Genomic DNA, 19465 nt, shown 5'->3' with positions numbered 1-19465 from the left:
CAGTCCCAGTAAGGAGGAACACCACTTGTCACTGGTCTCCACTCAGACAGACATCAAGCCATTGATTGCAATTCTTTGATTGCAACCTTCCAGCTAATTTCTAATTAATTTAGTTAATTATTTTCAAATCTGATTTATGCTGTCTATGATAATTTTGCATATTTTTGATTGCTAAAATACATCAGTGAAGGTTGGGAGGAGTTTCTCTCTGGTTGAGTCTTAATATATTTTGACATCTGGTTTACAGCTGAAGAGTTTATCACTGCCTTGTATAAAATCTTCCAGGGACTTAATATTTGAGATCCTGAAAAATAGATTTTGAAGCCTGTTTTGACTCACTGAGAAGAAAGAGCATCTGTTCAGTTCAGTCGTGTAGAATTGGTCCCCAAAACCTTCAAACAGACAGTTAACAATACTCCTCTGTATGTGCATTCAAAGTAGTTTAATTTAAATCTCATGACATCTGACTCTGGAACTTCTACACATCCTGGGCCTCGTTTAAGTTGTTGAGCATGTTTAATACTAGTTGGGATTAGACTCAGTTTTTCTGTGGCTCTGAGGGCTCTGTGGAGCTGACTGTCAAATTGTTGAGTGGCATTTAAAAGTGTATAAGTGCTGTCTGGTGTTCCAGATTGAAGATAAGGAACATTTGTTGTGGGCTGAGAATAATACCTACCCTGTCCTAGAGTTCATTGATTTCAGGGGAATTACGGGGTGATGACAGGATGATATTTTCTGCAGAAGTGTTCAGTAATTAGGCATGGCCATAAGTACAGGGCATTGCAGAGCTGTACCACATAAGATTTGTGGTGCTATGAGACTATTAAGTTAAACATCTTGTAAAATAGAATATAAAGATCTGTTGTTTTTGAAGTTATTTTACAATATTTAAAAAATGTTTTTCTGTCAAGGTTTTTCTCTTCCTTTTCTTGAACAGTTTGGTCTTGCACTTGTCTCCCTTCAGTGGCACGCTAGATTACTCATCATATTTTGTGTTTTCTGTGTCTGAAGTTAAAACCAAAAAAGACATTCTAATATGTGCTAACAAAAATCTGTCATTAGATGGCATGATGTTAATAATTATAAAGCCCATATCTTTGCTGCTTGTGGCTTGGTGTAAGACAAAGGCAATGGCAAGATGTCTGTATGACCTGTGTGTCACAGTGGGAAGCCTCTGTGGTGTGTCCGGCCGGGTGGCTCACCTTCAGGGAGGAGAGTGCCACGCTGCCTGCCTGCTCTTTGTCTCTTGACCAGTGTGACCCAGCCGCTGTTCTGTCTTGCAGTGTGGTGGTGGGACAGGTCGTGGGATAATAGCGTTTTGGTCACCTCATGGGTGCTATTTCCAGTCGGTTAAGGAGGGCAGCGCCAGGAGGGGAAGAGAGTGGGGAGGAGAGCAGGGAGCAGCTCACCCAGCTTGCTGCCACTGGGGCCCAGCCCACATGTGAGGCTCCTCTGTTGACGGGTAAAAATATTTTCAAAGACAAATCTTCTTGATATTCACCAGAAATTGGCAGAAATTTTGTCAATAAATTGTTATCCTAATGAAAATAGCAAAAATACTGGTTTGCTCACTGTTGGTGATGATGTCTGGTTTTCCTGTCCTAAGATATATTTGAGTAAAAGCCGAGTGTAGATAGAAGTGCAGTCAGTTAATAATGATTTTCCCATTAGCTGTGTGCAACTTTTCTACAAGTTGCAGAGAAACCTATTTGGTATATCATAAATATTGTAAAAATGAGATCTGTCAGTTTAGTTGCATGCAATAACATTTCCTTATTCCAGTGTGTTTTTCTCCCTTAGATATGGTAGAATTGTGTGTTCCCAGTCTAAATTGACAAGTATATTAATTAGCCTACCCAAACTCCACAGCTTCATGGCTGTTTAGCTGGCTTTGGTGGGGACTGCATACTGGCTGAGGTGGTGCCAGTGCTCGGTGGCAGGAGCTCTGAGGGGTCCCGTCTGGGGACAGACAGGTTCCACCTATCTGCCTCATCCCTGGTGGCCAGTGCAGACTAGCCCTCTGAACTGTTGCGTTTGTACCCAGGCAGAGGAACGGTGGAGCCTGCCATTTCAGAATGCTCTCAGCACCATCCTGGGATGTCTGTCAGTTGACAGTGGATGGCAGAGGAGCGTTAAACTCTGCAGTTAAAATGCAGTGGCAATTAAATTCTGTGAAGAGTTACTATTGCGAGAGAAGGACATTTGTTGTTTATGGTTTTGTCGTTGTGGCTGGTATTGTTTGCCTTTTCTATTTTTAAATTTCTTCCTAAGCTTTAGAAAATGTTTTGTGTTAATATACAAAGCAAAACTCCTAAGGTGTTCTAGAATAGGTAGGCGAGTGGTTTCAGTAGGGCGGGAGAGGGGGGAAATAAGGCAATAAAACATACACAGACATCTCTGTAGGGTTTTCCTTTTTGTCAGTTTACATGTGAAATTTGAATAATGGTTGGATTTTTCTATTTTTTCCTGGTATTCTGCCACTGCTTTTTTCCGTTAATTATCTCATTTCCCCTGCCTTGTTTTCTGTGATCTGATAGTCCAACTCGCTCTGCAGATTGTAATGAATAATTTGGTCTTTTGGCTTTATGCATTTCATAGATTAAGTGCCATGAAAGGTTTTACTCTCAATATCAAGTTTTTAGGAGAGGAGCTACAGCTGAAGAGCAGATAAACTGTTTTCCCTTATTTGTGAGACTTCTGCTTTAGTTATTCGTTCAAAGATTTACACCAGTCAAAATCCCATCAGGGGATTACCCATACTGGTTGGAGTGGCCTGAGTTCTAATGAGTAACGTGCGCTTTGTAAGGCTTGAGCAGATAGTGTTGTAGACATGGAAGTGAAGAAAAAGGTTTGTTGAAGTGATAGAGATCTTTGTGATGTGTCAGCAAGATGGTATGAAGGGGAACTTTTTGTTTAATGGGAATGGACGCAAGTCAAGGATTCTCTAATCTCATTTCTAATAATCTTCAGCAGAGAAACTTGTACTTAAATTTTACTACAAGAGAAGTTTTGGTTAGTTAGTAAGCAACTTGTTTTTTATAAGAAGGACAAATGGTTTAATCCAAGAAAAAAACTATAGCTAAACTTTAGAGAAGATTCTTCCACCCTAGTCATGCTTTGATGGTCTGGTAATGAAGCACAGATAACTGATTTCTTGAATGGCATGAAGCCCAGTGGTACGTTTAATATATCTAGACTGCTTTCTTACTAATATGGAAGTTTGGCATTTAGATTTGAAGAAGTGGATTTGGGGGAAATAACTGAAAAATTTAAAATCTGATGGAGACAAGATAGAGACAAAAGCTTCTGTAGTCTTGGCAAGAAATCAATCTGAATGTTATATCGTGTTTAAGCTGATTATTACTGCAGCAGACACAGGGATTCAGTTAATTCATTAAGTAGGTAAAGTCTTTCCTGATAGTGACATCTTGGGTCTTTCCTTGGAAGCTCTTACTAATTGGAATAAAATATGCAGCACTGTAAAAAAGTGCAGTTTTTCATTTGGCATGTTATGGTTCTCAGCTAAGGGTGAAATCTTATGAAGATAAATCATACTTGATGCAGAGACAATAGTGGTCTAAAATACAGTATTGTCTGGAGTGTTACAGTCTAGAATATTATGGTCTAGAATAAAATTTTACAGTTTTTTGTCTTCAACAGAAGACTTTTGAATGTTACACACTTCTTTTTAAATGAACAGCAATATCTCATACTGTAACACTATCATGGTAAAACAAACTGTATGTATAAAATCACTTCTACTTGTTTCCATAATCAAATAGGATCTTAAAATGTTGTTGTTGAATCACAACCATTCCTATGGTCGTGTTGACTGCAGAGTTTAAATTTTTAGCAAACAAATCAGAAGCCTCATCAAAAGTCCCCCTCTTGGACTTAACTGGCCATTTTATGTTCTAAAATGTCAGCTGATTTGCTCTAGAGAGAAAAATGTGTTGGATTTTTCCGTTCAGCTAACTCACACACTAAAATGATAGTACTGGAACAGTTGAGTATAGCTGCATGCATCAGGATAGAGAGGAATTTCAATCAGAACAGCAGGAGGGAAAAGTGAAGGGAGCTAATTGTTAACTTGGGAAACTGGAGGAAGCTTATGTGGAAAAGTACATTGATAGTGCAACGTAATACTGTTCAAATAAATCCTTTGCCTCATGGTGGAAATATGCAAGTTTTAAATATTTTCTATTATCATACAATCTGGGTTTATCCTTGAATAAAAATACATTAAATGTACCTGTGGTGTTTTAATGAAAATAAATAGGGTAGAATAAGATGACTGTGGAGTGAACCTAGCAAGTTCAAGATCCAGAAGTGCTTTACAGATTGGTTGCTATCTAGTACCATTAGTTCATAATTTTATCTGTAATGTTTGGCTCTGAGCAATTAATTAATCAATCAGACTGGGACCACTTGAAACCGTTAAACCTGAAACTTCTAGGTTGTTGGTCTCCTTTGACCTAAATTAAAATAACACTTACATAATCTATAGTATTCCTTATTGGCAATGGAAGCAATAGGTTTAATTGTGTTCTCTAACTGCTGTAGCTCTTAAGGTCTGTTTGGTTTTAGAGGAAGTCGTTTGTTACTCCATTACAGCACAGTGGCAGAGAGCCTAACTGTATTTTTTTTTTTCCTGTGAGAATGTACAATGTTGTAACCTATAATATCCACAGGTTTTAGGACCTGCCCCAAAATGGTGTTCCTTCCTGGACAACTTGACTGAAGAACTGGAAGAGAATCCAGAGAGCACAGTTTACGATGATTACAAATTCGTTACCAGAAAAGACCTTGAAAATTTAGGTAAAGCAGTTGAATATCCTCTTTAGCTGACTTCTTTGTTCAGTTTTTGATCATCTACATGTGTAAGTTTCGTAATTCTGATGTGACATATGAGGACTGTTAGAGATTCACTGGCAGTAGTTTCCTCTAGTCTTCTTGGTTATTAATATACCAGACTGATGGCTTTATGTTCTTTGGTTCCAAACAAGTGCAACACTAGATATTTGTGTTTCTCTTTTTTATCCCAAGTTGATGATTGATATTTGCTGATTTAATATGTCTAGGAATCTGTTCTGTGTGCTTTCAGAAACTAAATGGAAGGCATAGGAAGAGAAGTTGGTTTAGTTTTCAAAATATTTTTGAGGTGCTCAAAAAGCATGTTGGAACTCACAGCGAAATCTGCCAAAGACTACCCTGTTTGAATGTAGCAATTTCCAGAAAATACAAATCATTCTAGGGCTAATAGAAACACAGTTTCAAGGAATTTGAATGCTGAAAATTACATAGCAGAGAAGGTAAGCATGCTTCTCCCAAGGTAGTTAGGTCTTTTTCTGTCCATTACATGTTTTGATTGCAATGTTTTGCTCCAGTTTAATTTACCTCTGAATATGGGAGTTGGGTTTGGCCTGGCAGGAGGCCATACAAGAAGGAGGTCATCCAAAGCACCTGCATCTTCAGCATTACAAGTTCTAAAGTACATGGTCTGAATGCAGCCTGCAGACCCCTATCCCAATCATGAGGGAGTAAGGCTATGTAGTATTATCTGCACAGAGACTCGACTGGGGATATTTGCTCTGCTTCGAATTCACTGTAACTTAGTCAAATTCATTTGCCTGTAAATGCAAGCTTTCAAATGAAGAACCAGCTCAAGGGATATTTTTGTCTGTCAGGGTTTTATTGTATTACTAGCCATTAGCTGTAGTACTCTTATTTTGGAATATGCAGGAAGATTGTCTCGTGGAAACAGTTAAAAAATTTTTTAGAGAAAGCTTTGCATTCTGAGGTGTGTAGTGGTTTCTCACTTTTTTTTTTCCATTTAATTCTAGAATTAGTTGGTTAATTCTTAATTGCTAAAGATTTGGGGTTTGTACAGGATTTTTTGCTACAAAAAGCTTTTCCTTTCCTCAGTCTTGGAATTTTGTGAAGACACATGGAAGGAAAATCAGAGAACTCTTAAGTATTTTCGTTCTTACACTAGGTTAGGGCTTAGGGTGACAGTTTTATGACATGATGTGGTACCATATTTTTTTCAACATGTTGATTCTTCAAAGATAGTGACCAAAGGCATAATTCTTTAATTAAAAACATCTCTATACCACACTAAAAGAGTGATTGTCAAACATATATAGACTTTCAAAAAAAATCCTCTTGAATTTTTCTTAGTAAATTTTTATGGAGCATAATGTATGTGGGCATTTTTAAGAAGTGCACAGTAACATGTATTATGGCAAGGAAAATGGATTTTGTTGCTCTGAAGAAGCTCAAATTTCTTTCTGGCCAAACTGATTTTTTTTTTTTTTTTTTTGCGGTTTTACTTAGTCTTGTTGTAATGGATGTGACTGTTAGATTGACATGTTGCGGTGGCAGTGCTTGTTTGTCTTGAATTGGCTAAGTGAAGTGGCTGGCTTGGAATAGGAGTTCTTTATGTATGAAAGCTCTTTGAAATCCTCTGTAACTTTTTTCCCAGGCCTTGCTCATCTCATTGGATCATCATTGCTCAGAGCATATATGCATGGCTTTTTCATGGACATAAGACTTTATCATAAGGTAAATAACTCTGATCGTTGTCAATTTTTTCTATTAATGGTAAAATAAGTGTGTTGGGGTTTTGGTGCCGGTGGGAGTGGGTTTTTTTATTTTGTGGGGGTTTTTTTCCTCCAAATAACAGACTGTGTCCTGTAGTAATGGTATTTTCTTTTTACTTCCCCCTGCTTGTTCAAAGGCAAAATTGATGGCCAACCCCTTTGCCTATGAAGAATACAGAAGAGAGAAAATAAGGCAGAAGATAGAAGAAGCACGTGCACAGCGAGTTCAACTAAAGGTAAATCCTGTAAACAATGAGTATGCTTCTGGGAAAACTATTAATAAAGAGTAATATATTCTTAAGTGCATCTCAGGGATGTAATGACTTAGGATTTGATTCCTTTTATCATCAGAGACACCAAGTAATTTATAGAACTTTTTGAATGGAACCATAAAATTCCCATGCCTGTGATTCCCACAGATGAGAAAGACTGATACCAAACTGTAAAAGAGCAGCTCTCATCACATTTGTCACTTGAGCGGATAACCCACTGGTAAAACTTGCAGTTTCTAATTCCGTCATTAAACTCAATGACTTAAGCCATTAAAACATAATACTCTGGAAAGAGATATATAAAAATATTATTGTGTTTATAACTAGTGGCTTTCTAGATTGAATTTGCTCAACATACAAGAAGACTTAATTGCTTTTAAAGTACTAAAACTGATGCATTGCAAGGAAAAAAAGATAGAAAAGATCTGCTTAAATTTTCTCCAAGTGCGATTGCTTTACTAGTACCTAGAAATATTTGGAACCAGTCAAGGAGCTTTTCAGCAGGAGTTATAAGAATAAATTAGAAATCCCTGTTCATCACACTTACAAATGTAAACAACGCATGTAGGCTTTTGCATGTGTAAATGAGTAATTTCCTGATGAGTTGCTTTCCTCTCTTTAGAAACTTCCAAAAGTCAATAAAGAGCTTGCACTCAAACTGATTGAAGAAGAAGGAGAAGAACAACAGGTTACTAGAAAAAGGAAACAGAAGGTGAGATTTTGTTTAGGAGACTTCTTTAGCTGGGAGCACAGAAATAGTAATGCTTATGGTATTGAGTTTTTTTGTTTGGGGTGGTTTTTTTTTTTTTGTTATCTGACCCAACAGATCCAAAATTCCATTGTTTCTGTTTCTCATAAAGAACTTATTCTAGCAGGTGGCTTTAAGGTGAACTTCACTGTAGCTGCAGCACCAAAAAGGCCATGTAGTAACTTAAAGCCTAAAATGATGAAATACTCACTGTGAAGATGATACAGGCTTTGTAGGACTCCAGAAGCTATCTAAATACAGTCAATATCAAAGCTGTTCAAAAAAGACCTGTTGTTTACATTTGATGGTGTTTTGGTGGTGACCATGACAAGATAGATGTTATCTGTAAAACTGGAGATACAGTTGCCTTTCTTTGTGTACTGAGTTAACTACATTTTATAAAATAGCCAAAATGTGGGTTTTTTTTTTATGCAACAGGAGTTCTTCCTGATGTTGAAAGTAATCCGTTTTTCTCCTAAGTGAAGTCTATAGCAAAAAAATGAGTTAATGTTTAATGTGGCGGAGGCGAGTTTTCTATAGGTAGAACTTCATAGGTTCTCGTTCTTACAGGAATATAGCATTCATGAAAGGCAGGTATTAGCTTCATGTGGCATCTAATGAAATCCTGTGTGTTACAGTTAATAGGAAGCATCAACTACTGAAAAAGTAGATGGTGGTAAAACCTTAAATGCAGACTGTGTAAGCCTGTGTAACAATGCAAATATGAGTTCAACAAATGGGGGCTGTTTTGTCTAGAAGTACATATAGACTGTGTTATTAAGTGGGCTAAAAAGAGTCTACAGAAAAATACATGTTATGGTTATTTTCCTGAAATGGCATTAGAGTTTTACGAAGAGCAATTTATTTTAGAATTTGAGATTTAATTTTTGGCTGTGTGACTGCAGGTCACACATTTGCAAGTTTCCGTGTTGGAAATTTACACTTGTTTTCTGTATTTTTTTTTTTTTTTCCACTTCTTAGGTGACAATGAAAGTTTAATGCTGGGGTGGGATGAATGTGCTAGTATAAGTTTGGCAATTTTGAAAGCTCAGCTTTTTATGATAAAAAGCTATGTATTCAATTATTTTAAAATGACAGCAAGAGGTATTCACATAAGCTGAAATTGTAGCTTGAACTGTTGTAATTCAACAGCAGCATAATTTACACTGAGTTCATTTTACTTTGACGTGAGTGGAACTGCCTTTGCCATTCTGTATGTGAGAGCAGTGAAGAAAAAAGTGTTATAAGATGAATAGAAACACTTACTCTTAGTATTTACAGTAAAACAGTAGTAGCATGGCATAAAGACATGTTTACACTGATAATTTGTTGTACATGTGGAATTGTCCCTGTCAGGCAGGGTATCTGCCTTGAAGGTACAGCTGATTAGTCAATAATAGCAACACGTCTCCAGACTAGCTGGCTGAATGTATGAGAAACATTAGTTCAAAAATATTAATAATTGTGTGTTTAAGGTGTCTATAGTGTGCATAAAAAACCCTGTCTTATTTACAGGTAGCTTAGAATGATATTTACTCAATATTTGTGAAAGTGATAAAATATAATAATCATAAGTCTTTATTTTATACAGTCTGCAAGGATAAAGCAATGGGCGTTTCACGTGCTGGTTTCGAGTTTTATTTGATTAAAAAGGTGTTACTTACTTTACCAATGTCTGTTTCAGAATTTTATAACTTGCTCACGCTTTGCTTCTTTTCCAGAATCTGCCTAGCCTTCTCAAAGATGATCGTTTTAAGGTCATGTTTGAGAATCCAGATTTCCAGGTGGATGAGCAGAGCGAAGAATTTAGGCTACTTAACCCACTTGTTTCTAAAATAAGTGAGAAGAGAAAGAGGAAACTAAAGATCTTAGAGGAACTGGAAGCACAAGAACAGGTAAAATATTTCCCATTTGGATTACGAAAAATCCATAGGTTGTTTTTATTTTGTTTCACGCATTCAGATTTTTCACTCTTGAAAGAAGGAGAGATGGAGGCAATGCAAAAATGTTTTATCAGCTGCAGTAATTAAGTGTAATTTATAATGTTGTCCTAGTTTTTAAATGTGAAGAATATTTTGTCTACATGAATATGGGTTTGAAAAACATAAAATATGTAGGTGGAAACAATTTTATAATATATCTTCTGCTTCATTTACTGTTCCTGCTTTTGTTCAAATTTTAGTTCTTTTCAACTATCTATGTATCTATGTAAAAGGTGTCACATATTCTAAGTGCAGGAATGGTTTGAAAAAAAAGTTACTTGATGATTTCTTATTTTATACTATTTTTGTCTGCAGGAAGAGGAGGAAGAACCAGAAGGAAAAGCAAGTGATGCAGAAAGTTCTGAGAGTTCAGATGATGAAAAAGGCTGGGTTGAAGAGGTCAGGAAACAGCGCAAGCTTCTACGCCAAGAGGAAAAAGTAAAGCGGCAGGAAAGGTTCAAGGAGGATCAGCAAACACTACTGAAACCTCAGTTTTTTGAGATTAAAGAAGGAGAGGAATTCAGAAGCTTCAAAGAGTCTGCCAAAAAACAAAAATTAATGAAGTAAGACTAATGTTCCTATTCTAATAGCTGGGGGTGGACGATTCTCAAGTATTTCTCTACAATGCAGGCCAGTGGCATTTTGGCTTGGAAGCGCTTACTAGTAAAGCCACATCTGGCGATTCAGTTATATAACTTAAAGCGACCTAGTTGTTAAAAGCTTTGTTTTGTAGTTAAACAAATATAATGTTTAAAGTATGGCAGAGAGACAACGCAAATGAGATGAGTAAGAGATTATTCTGAGCCAAATTTGGGGATCCACTACTCACTGTTGGTGAACTGCTGCTTTCATAAATAACAACACTGATGTCTGTGAGACTGGTTTTATTTCTCCACTAATGTCAGTATGAGGTTGACAGTCTGGATGTTTTTCGTCTGACCCTCTCAAAGGATGCAGAATACTGCATGATTAGTCACTATTTTGGGGGTAGGATCAAGGTGGTAAAAGAAAAATTGTTTTGTCTGGGTATTTTTATGGCAGAAACTTTCAAAAAACTATGCCGTCGTTGTATTGTCAGGTCTTACTGTCTCTGGTTTTCTTTTCGGAATACAAATTCAGACTCATTTTGGTTTTTGTTTTTAAATTTGCGTTTCCTTAAATTGATGATCGGCTGAAGTAATTGGGTACTGTGTAAAGAGCAAGTCGAACTAAAGGACTTGGCTTTGAGGTGCTTAATGCCTGCAAATCTCATTGATTTTTTTTTTTTCAGAGGTGAGTTGAGCCCTTCAGAAAATGAGATTTAATAGCTTTGTATTGTTTGGAGCACAGACACTAATATTAAAACCTTGAAAGACAATAGCTTCAGAGTTCTTGCAGCACACTGGGTGCAGAGCAGAATTTTGACTAATGTTGGAAACAAGTTGCTGGGCTAGATGGATCTCTTAATAGCCATTGTATTTTTACTTAGAATGAAATAATACAGTCAAAGAAAAGGAAGTGAATAATATATATAATGGGGCTGTTTCTTTATGTCGCTAATGACTGACTCTATAAGCTAGTTGTTTCATGATGGAAGTTTTCTGAAGATACGTAAAGAAACATTTGATGAAAATTAAGCCTGTCCCTTAAATGTGCAGATTTTTAACAGGAATTATAATATAAAATGGTCTTTAAGTATTACTGAGACAGTGTTTCTACAGTAGTTTAGTAGTGTATGATTTCAGTGTTGTACCTGTAAAACCTCTTTAAATAGAAGTAGTAGTTTTTATAAACTGGGACTTATAGCAGTTCTGCAGAACTAATTTCCATGTTTTCTGTAGCAATTTTTAATCAGCAAATGTTTTCACATAGGGATTTTTCTTTGGGTTTTTATATTGGATATACTCATTCATTCTGAACTCTATTACTTTCTTAGATTTCTCCATCAACTTTCTTCTGATTATTTTTCTTTCTTTCTTCCAGAAATTGAAGCAACTTTTTACTTCTGTCAGTTTTTCTTCTTTGTCAGGAGAAAATCCATTCTGGACACTCCTGGCAGAGTATTGTTGGTTAATGATAGTCTTTACATATGTATTTAGGTTTATCGTCATGTTAGCAAGTGACTTCAAAGGAGCCTGAGACACTGGTCGAATGTCACTATATTCTTACTGCCATTGCAATACTTCCCTAAAAGGCACTACGGCTGCAGCCACTCACACAGTGTTGTTTTACACAAATTCAGCTGCTGACCACTAAAGGAAATTCTCAAGGACACTTAATTTGAAGTATTAAGATTTCATTTTGTTCAAAACATGGAAGGCTTAAATGTGAACAAAGATTCTGAAAATTAAGTAAATAAGCCAAGACAGGTGTAAGGAAGAGAAACACTTAGAAAAAATTAGTACAGTGTGACACAGGAGAAATTCTTTCATCTGGTGTACAGAGGGAGAAAAATCATTGCTTCAGCTTGGGAAAAATGAAAGCAAATACCATAGACCTGTCCATTGGATGGAGGAATATCAGTGATGACATAAACCGTGAAAAGACTTTTAAAAGGCTGCTTTTAGGGAAAAGATAATCTGTCTTAAGATTCACTGCTGATTCTCTGCAGAATATTTTACGAGGTGTGATGCATAATTAGGGTGGTTCAGGTTAGATACCCTCTGTGTGGTAGGTGCACAGATAGGATGTACTGTAAAATGGTTAAATAAAAAAAAGGGGAGAGAGAATTTAGGGTAGAATAATGTGACAAAAAATGGATGTGACAGCATTACATGCCTTATGTTTTTATGAGTTGCTGTCATTGAATTCTTTCCATGATTTTTTTTTTTTTAATTTTTGTCTGAGCAATTAGCTCTGTACTCACTGATCCCATTTGGGCTCATCCAAGCATTGTTCTTAGTATGGAGTTTGATGTTCCTCAGATTCTTAGAGGAAATTTAAAAATTTAACAGCTGATATCTGTTTCTTACAGTGTAGAGCTGATACATTAATCTGTAATCATAACGACTTAGTCTGTGTTGTGAGCTAACTTGTTTGGTTAATAAGCATTTTTACATATTAGAATTTTATGAAGAAAATACTTAAATACGTTTTCTACTGTCCTTATTCAGTGATAAGTAGTCAGCACAAAAATAATTAATTCAAGTAATATTCTGAAAATGGGAAAGACTGTAGTGGCATGTACAATCTGGTGAGGCTGGCATGTTTGTCTTTGATTTGATTTATCCAAGTTAAGGAATGATGGTCTGTGACCAATATAATTAAGTACCTTAATACCTTCACTATGCATTTAATGGCTAGGTGTTCTTTTTTTCTCTAATCGTATAATGTTCTACCTGAGGAAACAGTTTATGACTTATATAAAACTGGGTGTTTTCTTTGACATGTTCCTGACTCAGCACGGCTCCAAGCCCAACTTCTAAAGCAGTGGTGCGTACTATAAATTTCTTCATAGACCAACGGTCTACACATTTCTTTGTGCAGGAAAGCTGCAAAATCTACTCATGGTTGTAAAAACCACCTTGTCTCAAATCCATCTGCTTTTCATTTTTCCCCTTTTGCACTTGAAAACCTGCAAAACTTTGCTGTGTTTATTTACTGCATGAGTTTCTTACATAGTAACTTAAAAGGAATCCGTAAAAGGAGTTTTTATCAGTGTGCTAAGAGCAATTTTGATTTTCTTGATGTCCCTTTAAAAGGTTTCTTATTGAAGTTAGAGCATGCCAAAATTAAAAACTACAGTAGCCATACTTTATGAAGTATGACAGTCAATGTGTATGTCTTCAGGGGTGGCCAAGAAAGCCAACAAAAGCATAGCTGACATTCCTAGGTATTCCTAAAGTAAAACAGCAAGAAAAGTCCTGAAAGACTGTTCTCTTTATAATGTGCCTGGGCAATTTTTTTTATTTGTTTGTTTTTTACTGTAGGGCAGGGGAAGTTGCTTTTAATAACACTGTTAATGTATCCCTTGAATCAATTTGTTGAGGGTGATTTTAGAAAAAAAAAAACCAACACAAACCCAAACAACCCAGCTGTTGTGTTTGTGTATCAGTGTGTGCAATTCCCAGTCATTTGAGGTCTGCACATTTTCAGATAAATATAGCCATACCTGCAGTTACTCAGTACAATTGCAACCCCACAGCGTTTTGCTAATATCTCCTCATTTTAATTTTTCTCCTGACTGAAGCAGTATCTAGGCAGTCATGCTAAATAATTGCTGGGTAGTAGCCATATTTCTCCAGTTCACTTTCAAAGGGGAGAAAAATGGGACTTCGCTTGAATGTAGAAATCCCACCACAGTGTTGGTGACTGATCTTCTGCCATAGTTAGCTCTAAGGCTTAGCTTGTCTTCCCGATTCACACAGATGGAACAAGTTTTTACATGTACTCAATGAAAAATATACTACAGAAAAAAATACAATCAAAGTACCTAGTCATGAGAAATAAAGTAATTCTTGACAGTAATTTTTCATTGTTAATCTGAAAAGTCTTTGTTACATAAAATGGCTCATTAACCAAAATTCAGTGGGCTTCAGAGACTTCATGCATAGGCCACAATCCGTGAGCCCTTCATCCGTAGTAAATGCCATTGACTTTGGTGGCTGCTAATCATCTGTATTTTTATGGTGACTTATTTTCTACTGTAAAACTTGTACAAAAAAATGTTTGTCTCTTAGCCCTCTTCAGAGAGATCTAATAAGACAGCAACAGCAGCATCTCAAATTGCAGAAACTAGTTTTGTTTAGTTAGGCGAATGTTTTCTAAGCACATCGCAGGGTGAGTTTGATCCTACAAGCCATGTCATATTCTCAGGTGGCACTACCTACTCATAGGACCCACATTATAGAAGAAGGATGAGCCGTGTTAGGACTCACAGGTGCCTTTAGCGAGGCTGGCTGAAGCCAGCACCATCCCTGCCTGCCTGCCTCACCCCTGTGCTGGAGGCTATGTGGGAACAAGGTGTATTTCCACTCCTCAGCTGTTCCAGTTTACAACCCAACTTAACTGAAGTCCGCAAGGGTGATATTAAATATCAGCTCACAACCTGGAGCAACTGGGGCACGTCCATGTGTCTTTTCTTTGTAGGGGCCAGTGGAGGAGAGCTGAAAGTGGTATCAGTTTGGGCCACCACAGCTACCTCCTCCTCCATAGTAATGCTGGAGTTCTGTGCCCAAGGGAGAGGCTCTATCCCAGCTTGCTTGCAGAAGCTGACTGATGACTACCATGTGCTTGAAGGCATGTGCTGATGTGGAGCTCCTCTCTGGGGTCAGGGTCTGCCTTACCTGTCACATTCACTTGTTGGCATTGTTCTTTTATTTAGAAAACCATTTGCATTAGACTGTTGCTGGCAAAGCGTCCAAACAGTCATTTGTATTTGGACTAAGTAGTTTGTCTCGATCAGTGAAGTGATTCATTTGGTGATTAATTCATTCTGATGTATGGTCAACATTATTTCCTTCCCTCAAAAGTGTTTCCAATTCAGAAATTATAAGATTTCAAGAAAACTGTATACATGTAGCCTTACTGGTTGTTTTTTTTTTTTTCACTTGTGTGTCTATTACTGCAGCTGAATATTCCTGACTTTTTCCTGACATTTCATAGAAAACTATAGCAATAGAAGGGTGTGGTTTCTTTCTCAACTAGAGTCCTCTTGCTTGTGTAGCAGAAAAAAACAATGAACTTTACATAAATTTTAAAAGTGTTTCTACTGAAAGCAATATCTGGAGGGAATGATTTGAACTTGCCTTTCTTTTCTGTTTACTGAATGTTTATTTTTTAGAGTTACAGCATTTGAGGGTTTCAGAGAAATTGAGATGATTTTTGACTGCGTTATCAGTCTTTATTATAGTAAAAATATGGCAAGAATAGGGACTAATGTTAATTATTCTCTGCAGGAAAACTCTTGGAGATCGTTTAAAGCTTGAAGAAAAACTTGGCACGCTCAATGTGTCTGATACCACAGTAGGCAGCAAACAGGCAACATTCAAATTAAAGAAGGTAAGCTATATATATAATTTTTTAAGATGATACACAAGTAACTTTAGTTTTTGCATGAAAGAACAGGAACTTTAAAACCGTCAAACAAATGTCCCTCTTCATTTCTTTATGAGCTGCCAACTCTTCTGCTTCTTGCCAAGAGAATGAAAGCCTCCGGTAGTACACTGTGTGTTTATACCCTTATAACTCAGGCAGCACTCATAAAATCTTATGTTCTGGTGGAAAATATTGGCTTCCATCTTTTGATAGTTTATTTGCAGACATACCACCAGAAGATTGTGACCTTACCTGACTTCCATGCCAGGACTGATCAGATCTTGGTCTGCAGGCCCACATGCAATCAGGATGCTGTAGGTGACAGGCTTTCTCTTGGCTGATAATGTTGCTAGGTCTTAGCATGATAAAAACAGAGCACCTAACCACCTTTGTCGTTGAACTTGTGTAGCACACGTCACAAGAATGAGCTCTGGTCCCGTTCTACTTCCCAAATTCCATTTGAAGTGTGTAGCTGACTGCTGCCTATCTACCTTTCCAAAAGGGTTTTGATTTCCCATCCTAAGGAATTTTGTAGATCGCAGACAGGTGATTACTTTATACTGTGAGCAGAGTTAAAAGCATGTGTGCATCTGCTACTGCTGTACAACACTTAGGGATTTTTTGCTAGAATATTGCATGAGAACTGAGGAAAGGTCACATTATAAAAGCTGAAGTCCTGTATTAAGTGATACTTGAGCTGACAAAATGCACTTCAGTTAAAACTGGTTTTCCTCAGGTAAGCCTGTTTGCTATAAGGGGGTCAAATATTATTCTCACTGGTAAAACTGCTGTCACAAGAATGGCTAGGTAGTTACTTGATTGCCTGAAAAAAAAAAATTTAATAACCGAAATTATTGGACTGTTTCTGCCTTACTTGTTTTACTGATTATTGTCTATTTGCAGATGTCCTTTTTCATCTGTTTTTGATTCCTGTATTGCTGGAATTTAAAATGTCTTGACTGTGGAATAGGTCACAGATTCCTCTGCAGCGCTGTGTAGGGGCTTTTACCAACTGTTGTAACGGATACGTTAGTGTCTTGCAGCTAATTAAATGGGCTTTGCGGGGCTTCAGAAGTACAGTCTTTTTTATAGTAGCTTTAAATTAGAAAGCGCAAAGCGCAATGTTTCTTGCAGTTGGTGGTGAACAATGAACTATCGCCTTTTGCTAAGTTTTGTGAAGATTTGGGAGTAAGGTGGAAGAAGACAGATACAACAGTGGCTCAGAATGCCATTTTTACTTGATTCCATCAGATATGTTACAGCTTTGTGTTTTTTTAATTATGTTGCTGCTAACGTATATGGATTTTTTTTTCTGTGACTGTTAACTGATGTTGCCTTATTGAAATACCTACGTTGTGTTCATTTGCATTAAAAAGATTTTTTAAAGTCTAATTAAAAGAAAAATAGTGCATCTACAGTGAAGGTCTGTTCTATCAACAGAATAGCAAAATAAAACTTAAAAGTCTTCTCTCAAATAAACAGACCTTGTGTACATATTCTGAATTCCCAGGGAATGGAGAGGGAGGGCTAGGAAGAAGCCACGCGATGCAGTATGCTGTGTCTTGCCACTCCTTTTCAGAGGATGCAGAGATGAAGTTGGCAAACCGAAATGGATTTTAGTGTTACTCTGATCATCGGCTTCTGCTTTGTGATGCCCTTTCCTTAAAGTGCACGTGTATTTAGGAGCAGGTAGAAAGACTTAGTGGGGGAGAGATTTGTGCTTCCACAGGATTGGTATCACTCGACCTTGTAAGTCAGTGGAATTGCAACTGAACTTGGCCACTGCAGTTGCGATATGTTAGCAGCCTTCCAAATGCTCAGCACTGACAGATCCAGTGATGAAATTGTCATTGATATTTCACAGTTTAGTTTTCAGAGGATTTTAGTATGGTTCCTACCATGTGGAATCCTGTTTTTCAATTTCTGCATGCTTTATGATAGCAAATAGATACAACAAAATAGCAGGGTTTCTAAAATACCTATATATTTACACTGCTAGGGAGGTATAGAGAACATTTAAAAAAAAAAAAAAAATTAAAGCTTCAAATGCAAATCAAGGTAATTCAATTTCAGTATACTAGTGGTAGCAGTCAACTTTATATTAAGATGTCTCAAGGGCATTACATTTTCATACTTACATTTTCACATAGTGAGATTTACTTGCAGTGGAAACAGGAGTCGATAAATTTCAACAACGTCTAGAGACCACTAACTTGTGTTGCCATGACACTGGTGTGGACTTATTGCTACATTTGGTAAACTGGTTCATATCTTACCTCAGCCAAAATGTCATCTATGCATGCAAATCTCTAGCTCACGTTGAAATGGTACTTCAGTGGGAGATTCAGGAAGAGGTGGGCTGATGTGTGAATGCTACTGCTTACAGAATTAGATGCAGTAGGGGTACAGCTGAGTATCCAGTAATCCTGTCACACTGTTAATGCCCTTACCCTATGCTGCTGTTGAAATTGCTGTAATTGCTGGAGTATTTTGTAGCATGGACAGTTGCCTGAGCTTGGTTAGTTCAAGTCTGCTAGTTCCAGTTTATGCTTAGTTTGAAGACAAGCCTTAGTCTTACAAAGAAAATAGTAGTTTATGGCTGTAAGAGCCATTTCATCTATGTGGTATGTAGATTAAACCCTTTCAGAGTGCTTTTGATGAAGAGGAAAAGCATTAATAGAGCAAGTGCCATAGGAGCAGAGATTTTAAATTATTTTTCACATGGAAAGTCTTTCTACAATTGCATACAGCATATTCAAACACTTAGAAGAACTTCTAAGAACACTTTTTAGAAAACCTGTATGTTTCAGCAGTTTTAACTAATTGTTCTGTCTTTTTAAAATCCATTTGTGCAAATGTTAAATGTGGTAAAACTAGTTAACCAAAGTAGATACTAAATAGCCTCAAATTGTGCTCTACCTTCTTAAGGGCATTAAAACATAAATTCTGGAGTGTCGTTTTACGGTCTATTGTTAGACTTTGGTTTTCATCTGAAATACATTATTTTATTCACTGGTTTTCAATGTCTTTGTCTTAAATATTTGCTCTGAAATACTTGGAATGATAATATCTAGGGTTACCCGGAATCAACTCGTATGGGATAAGACAAGATAGCAGGGGACCATTTACAGCAGCATTTCCAGATTTCCCTAATGAAATTCTGACTTGCTATATAGGTACTTGAACAGTGAGGAGGCATGTAAGTTTGCAAGAATCTGAATCTATTTTTGTTTTAATATTCCAGTCAGAGCAGCAAAAGAAACAGCAGGAAGCTGAGAAACAACATCGTCAGGAGAGGAAAACTCTTAGGCGTTCTGCCAGTCATCTCAAGAGCAAACGTGGAAGAGGACGACTGTTTCATTGAATTATTTTTTACTGTATTTTTAAGAAACTTTTTATCTCGTTTTTCATTTGAAAAAGGGACTTTTTCAAATTGGGACACTGTACCAATGTGTTTGTATTTTGATTCATTGATGAACACAGAAACCAGAACTTGCTAAACTCTGTGTTACTTATTGAAAAGTTTATGAAAGTAAAAGTATTGACCAAAGGACACTACGAGTGTGGTGTATTACAAACTGCAGTGTGAACCGTATGTGTGCAGAAATTGCTAGCAACTGGTTATTGTGTAACCCTGGATGTTTTCTATACAAGGATTTATGTATACAATGAGGCTGCCTGTCTTTTATTTAACTTAAGAACTGTGGGGTTTTGCTTTCTGAAATCTTTATTTGCAACTGCTTAGATAGAAGATCAAGGGTAAGTTATTTTGTCTAAAAACTTATCTTTACAGGGGCGCAACACATTTTTCTTTTATGATTCTTGAAGTTTGACACACAATTGTGT

At 36.9% G+C, this 19465-nt stretch overlaps 1 protein-coding gene across 3 annotated transcripts in view; it reads left to right on the top strand.

Moving 5' to 3' along the window:
- Positions 1-19158, top strand: part of NOL10 (nucleolar protein 10) — a 56540-nt gene extending 37382 nt beyond the window's left edge. For all 3 annotated transcript variants that reach the window (XM_086461577.1, XM_086461578.1, XM_086461576.1), the window contains 8 exons: positions 4692-4818; positions 6485-6564; positions 6740-6838; positions 7497-7586; positions 9344-9517; positions 9920-10167; positions 15481-15583; positions 18864-19158. In XM_086461577.1, the coding sequence (XP_086317703.1) occupies positions 4692-4818; positions 6485-6564; positions 6740-6838; positions 7497-7586; positions 9344-9517; positions 9920-10167; positions 15481-15583; positions 18864-18983 (1041 nt within the window). In that variant the 3' untranslated portion in view covers positions 18984-19158. The remainder of the gene's footprint in view (positions 1-4691; positions 4819-6484; positions 6565-6739; positions 6839-7496; positions 7587-9343; positions 9518-9919; positions 10168-15480; positions 15584-18863) is intronic.
- The last annotated feature ends 307 nt before the right edge of the window (positions 19159-19465 follow it).

The sequence above is a fragment of the Leptosomus discolor genome, chromosome 2, assembly GCF_034619465.1.
Source record: "Leptosomus discolor isolate bLepDis1 chromosome 2, bLepDis1.hap2, whole genome shotgun sequence".
Lineage (NCBI taxonomy): Eukaryota > Metazoa > Chordata > Aves > Leptosomiformes > Leptosomidae > Leptosomus > Leptosomus discolor.
This window is presented reverse-complemented; position numbering and strand designations above follow the sequence as displayed.